Source organism: Lepisosteus oculatus, chromosome 9, assembly GCF_040954835.1.
Source record: "Lepisosteus oculatus isolate fLepOcu1 chromosome 9, fLepOcu1.hap2, whole genome shotgun sequence".
Taxonomy (NCBI): Eukaryota; Metazoa; Chordata; class Actinopteri; order Semionotiformes; family Lepisosteidae; genus Lepisosteus; species Lepisosteus oculatus.
Genome location: NC_090704.1, coordinates 8,350,366 through 8,355,973, shown reverse-complemented (window position 1 = coordinate 8,355,973; position 5,608 = coordinate 8,350,366). Strand labels below are relative to the sequence as shown.

The 5,608-nt window shown below is 40.0% G+C and overlaps 1 protein-coding gene across 1 annotated transcript; it reads left to right on the top strand.

Moving 5' to 3' along the window:
- Positions 1–717: 717 nt before the first annotated feature.
- arpc5b (actin related protein 2/3 complex, subunit 5B) lies at positions 718–5,608 on the top strand. The gene is made up of 4 exons (XM_069194071.1): positions 718–1,019; positions 2,709–2,780; positions 3,207–3,383; positions 3,575–5,608. Exons 1-4 carry the CDS (start codon positions 879–881, stop codon positions 3,635–3,637), a joined length of 453 nt encoding a protein of 150 aa, XP_069050172.1. The 5' UTR covers positions 718–878; the 3' UTR covers positions 3,638–5,608.

Sequence of the window (5,608 nt, the reverse complement as noted above, 5' to 3'; positions counted from 1 at the left end):
CAGGTACTACAGTGCTGCCAATTTAAACAGACCTGTAAATCCTGCAGTATTCTATACTTCCAGGGGTTGGGCAAACCGACCCTAAAACAGCAGTTCACCAGTCCTGGAGGCCCACTGAACTGTTGTCTTTTGTTCTGATGATTTAAAATAATAATAATTCTTTCCACTTATCCAGTGCTTCTGTGGACACTCCGCTCAAAGCACTTCACAGATAATGGGGATCCCCTCCACCACCACCAATGTGTAGCCCCACCTGACGTGATGGCAGCGTTAGTGCTCCAGTAAGCTCACCACACACCAGCAAGTGAGGAGGAAACAGAATAAAGGACCGGGTTCATAGATGGGGATTATTAGGAGGCCATGGTTGAGGAAGGGGGGAAAAGCTTTTTGAAAGCACCCTGGGATTTTTAATAACCAATACAGTGTCCCAATTGCTATATTGGGATAATAGGACTCACACAGGCCGCAGGGTAACCACTCCTTACTGGCCCCACTAACACCTTTTCCAGGAGCAATCTTAGCTTTCCCAAGAGGTCTCCCATCCAGGTACTGGCCAGGCTCACACCTCTTTGCAATGACGGGAAAACCTGTAAACTTATCATCAGTTAGGAATCAGCCTTCCGTGCTTGAGGGATACTGGCTGCTACTGTACCTTCTGAGCAGTTTCAGGTACTGTGGTGCACTTCCCTAAGAGAACTGCAGAGGGCGCCGCATTGCGGAAGTGAATGGATGGCTGACTGAGAGGAAGGAAGCAGGAGCTCCGTGAGGATTCCTCCAAATCAGACCAGCTGAAGGCCGGGTTTGTCGTTCACGCTAGTGCGGCGTTTTCACTGCGGGTGGAAGGATAGTTGAGACTTTGCAAAGAAGCGCAAGTCGCCATGTCGAAAAACACCGTGTCCGACCGTTTCAGGAAGGTAGACGTGGACGAGTACGACGAGAACAAGTTTGTAGACGAGGAGGATGGTGGAGAGAATCAGCTGGGTCCCGACGAAGGGGAAGTGGACTCTTTAATTAGACAATATCCTTTAAAAAAGGGTTTTATTTTTTTTTTACTGTAAATATAATCAGATTGGCTGCACGGGTTACAAATGTAAATTTCTGTTTTAATCATGCTGTGAAGTTAGGAATGATTTGATCGGTGCACCGTCAGTTGTCTGCAGCTCACACCGATTTGCAATTTCATGGGTGTGGTGGGAGTTAGTCATTGTGAACTTTACGTTCTTTTTCTACGTGTGTTTTGGCACCGTATTACTGAGGTGTCCTATCTGCTACGTTCTGCACAAAAGAGCAAAAAGCTGTAGGAAGCGGGGGATGATGTAGAAATAACGGAAAGCAAAGTACGACTTTCAAACCAAATTGGGGAATGAATGGCACGCAAGTCGTGGTTGAGTCGTTTCAAAGCGAGAATCGTATTTGCAATTACATTTTATTGTTTCAACGACGTTAGTATGACCTCGACTGCCACTTGAGTCTATCAGCAGAAATGGGCCATGTTTAATAATAATTTAATTTTTGCACAATGTGAAATGTCCCCGAGGGCGAGGTCTGTGCACGCAAGCCGATACATAACACTTTCTTGTCTCTTCTTCATATGGCTGTAGTTTGCTGATACACGGGAGTCTTGTAAATGCAGTTTAATCATTTACGCGGTATGCGAATGTAGAGATCTGTACATCGGTATTTATCATTACACAGTTGCTTTACCTGTCTGTAATTTCAGAATGGGCTGGCTTCAGACCTGTATCTTTGTCATTACAATCTCTTTCACCACTAATTATAAGTTTGGTGAAAGCGAGCTCACAGCTTCTTGACATGGTCAGATATTATTTCATTAGGGATCGTTTTGTACGGGTTTTGAAGAAGCGAAAAATGCCTCAGTGATCATTTTGGAAGGTGGTGAATATGAGTGATAAAATAAACCCTGTACAGTTGCCCCCATTTTTGGAATATAATTAAATATTTCAGCAGTTGATTGAGAAGTGAGTTGTACAATTTGCTGTATATAGCTATTGCAGCACAAAAGAGGTTTACTCCTGTGCACAGCACTGCAATTTAGTATGTCTGGGCTTGTCTGTGCTGAAGGTATTTTATTCTTGCATTCCAGGGAGCAGCGCAGTGTGACTTTCTCTCAAGAAAAAAAAACACGAGAAATTATTGCCCAATTTAGAAGATGCGGCATTAAGTACACTAAATAATGTTATCGCCAGGTTTATAAGAATTGTCCCAGTAGCTATAGCGATACTGATACGTCACGATGGGAAGTTGTGTTAATGCCATATATGTCAGTAATTTCTCTACCACACTAGTTCCTGTTTCTGCGCTTCAGTTATGATTTGCAAAAGTGTAGCTGAGGCCTAGTCTTTACAGAAAGTAAAGCCAACAGTAATTGAATGAACACCATAGAAGCGTGCATTCCACATATTAATGTATTCACAGTCTCCTCCTCCTTTATTTTCCTTTCCAACAGGGAAAAAAAAAATAAAAAATGTTTGTCGTTGAAAAAGATATTTTCCACGCACCTAGTTTAACGTAACACAGTAACGAAAATGACAACTGAGTAATATACAATTCTATTGGATGCGTTAACAGTAAAACGTGTGTAATTGTTTTTTTTACATTTGTCATTAGGAAATATTATACATCTTTAAGGGTGGGATATTGTATTGCTGCTGTGTGCATGCATTTTTTCCTTCACATCCTTCTGCACAGGGAATCTGATGGGGGCCCTACAAGCTGTCCTTAAAAACCCACCAATCAACACAAAGAACCAAAATGTCAAGGCAAGTTCTTATTTTTTGCGGCTCCTCTTGTTATTATGCCCTGACCTGACCATTATGACCTGAGAATTTGATCATGAAAGTATTTTGCTTGTATTTGCTTTGAGAAGGCCCATTAGTTTAACTTTTAAAGCATAAGAGAATAAGGGACAATAATGTTCTGTTTGAAAATTCCTAGTCAGGTTATTGAAACTAGTTAAGAGAAAAGGTTGCCAACACTGATATAACTACAGTTTCTTACCAAGTTGCCTTGGTTTTATCAAAACTGGTATTTTTCGTACCAAAAATGGCTCGCATTTCCCAGTTCGATTTTGTTTTGGCACTCGTGCACTTTATATCAAATGAGTTCGTCATGAATCAGTGTTTGTTCATGTTGGCGTTGTGGCTGAGGTAGTGTTGCAGCCTCATCCCTAATTCTGCTGTCTCCAGGATCGGGCGGAAGGCCTGGTTCTTAAAGTGCTGAGCGCGTTCAAGACCGGCGACATAGAGAAAGCCGTCCAGTCCTTGGATAAGAATGGAGTGGATCTCCTCATGAAGTACATCTACAAGGGCTTTGAGAATCCCTCAGAAAACAGCAGCGCGGTGTTGCTGCAGTGGCATGAAAAGGTTAGTACCTGTTGTCTCACCTGTTTCCCTCTGTTTCCGAACATCCGTTTTCCGGAAACTCTTTATGATGAATTCTTTCACAACAACAGGTTTAACAAGTACTTGTGGGGTTCAACTGAAAAGCCGGTTGGATTTCGGTATTAACTCCCAAAGGTTAGCTTGACCTTAAGATTTCCCTGTTTCTGTTCTAGGCTTTATCTGCTGGTGGTGTGGGCTCCATTGTTCGAGTGTTAACTGCCAGGAAAACCGTTTAATGGAGACTCGGGACAGCTCTGCTTTACAGAGGGATTTGCTGGTACAAAAACCAAGAGTTGTTTCACAGGGCACTGTGGAGTACTCCTTCCTTTTGGTTCTTCTTTAATCTTTGCGTGCTTAATGTCTTTTCCATTCTTTTACTCGTCAACATGGCAGCTGAGACCATGACGTCTGCTTTGTATTACGGCCCGCGCACCGCTGTCATTCGCTGACTGCCCGAATGCCTTTTATATGAGGACTGCGCTGCATTGTGTATGAAAATCACATTGTACCTGTTTTTAAAACTGAATATCGGTCAGTCGGCTAACATTTCAGTGAGATTCGTTTGTTTTGGTTTAGTGTATCTTGCGTAAACTGAAAGGCTGCTTCCACATCTCAGGAATTGTTAAAAAAAATATCAAGCTTCCTTTGATGGTGTTGGATTTTTTCTTAATAGCAGACTGGCTATCAAATGAGGATTACATTTGCATTTCCTAGGAAGTCTGTTAATGTTTTGCTTAGCCATTCCACTGTCAGGGGTGTGAGTCAAAGCTTCAGATACAGTGTAAGCTGTAGTATCAGTTCTGCCACAGAGTAACCCTTCCTATGCCTGAAAAAAGCAACTCTCACTGCGACAGAGAAGTCACACATGTATACATCTTAATTCACAGGCTGTCAAAGAAATTAGTTGTTAATTGTTGTTGCAAAATCTATTGGTATTGCCTTAAAAAGGGATTACTCTAAGAACAAATAAACCAATTACCACTGACTGATTTTAGAAATTCTTAGAGCATATGAGAGTAGGCCAGATTTTGCACAATAGTTCTTTGAAATGCTGTGATCTTGTGGATGACAAAAATTAAACACTCACCTGCATCTGGCTTATCATTCTTTCCTTTCCCTACCCTATCTGAAAAATGTGTCACCCTAATGAGAATGAGAATTGTTTTTCATCTTTTTTTTTTCCAAACATCTTTAATGAGTTACCCGCTTTGCTTTTTTACTTTTTCATGTTTAGCTACCACGCTTTCTGTGCCCTATGATCCCAATCTCTTCAGTATAGGTGATATTGTAAAGTAACAATTTAAGTATTGCGTCAGCCTGCTATCAAATGTTTTATTACGTCAGAACAAAGGCATTCTTTTTCATCTAGATATTCAAGCATTTTTAAAGTCTATTTAAATAATGTTGAGTGTCACAACAGCTGATTTTACAGTTCTGTAAACTGACTGGTCAAACCCCCTTCAGTTCAAGTGAAATATACATGAAGTGTTTTGTAAATTCAGTATTCCCGTACTTGATGTATATTAGCCAAAAGCAAATGTACTGCAAAACATCTTTAAGACTCTCAAGATTCTTTTGGACCAAAATTCCTCTAGTAAATTGGACTATAGCAAGTTCTTCGTTCTTCATGTTTTTCTGATAAATCAGTGTGTTTTGTACATGATTTGCCTCAAAAGGACATCTAGAATAGAACAGTGCAATAAATTGTAATCATGCCAACTGTTAGGGTTCTACTTTTATGGTGAAAAAGGTGATTCCCAGACTTTATTTTACAAATTCAATTGCTGTTTTAAGACTGATACTGTTTGTTAGTTTGATGTTATCAGTTTTATAATGGGTTAATTAGCTTAGACGTCTAGCCAAGCACTTAAGACTAATGAATATATGAAAACAGGGGTTTAGCTGTGAATCCATGGGCTCTTTACTAGTTATGTTCTGTATCATAGTTTGAGATAATCATACCTTAATGTAAAATTCCCAGAAAAAAATATTTCACAGGATTTTTTAAGATTGTTTTATAGAATGTTATTTACAAACCAATGAAACCAAACGGATCATAATGAGGTTTAGTTACAGTAATGTTGGTTGCTCTTGTTTGTGACCAAGTGCAAATATATCTTCATAACTGGTTTACAGACTGCCTTATTAAATATTCCTTTTTTATGTATGTGCTTTTGTGATACAATAAAACAAATATATAATTGCAA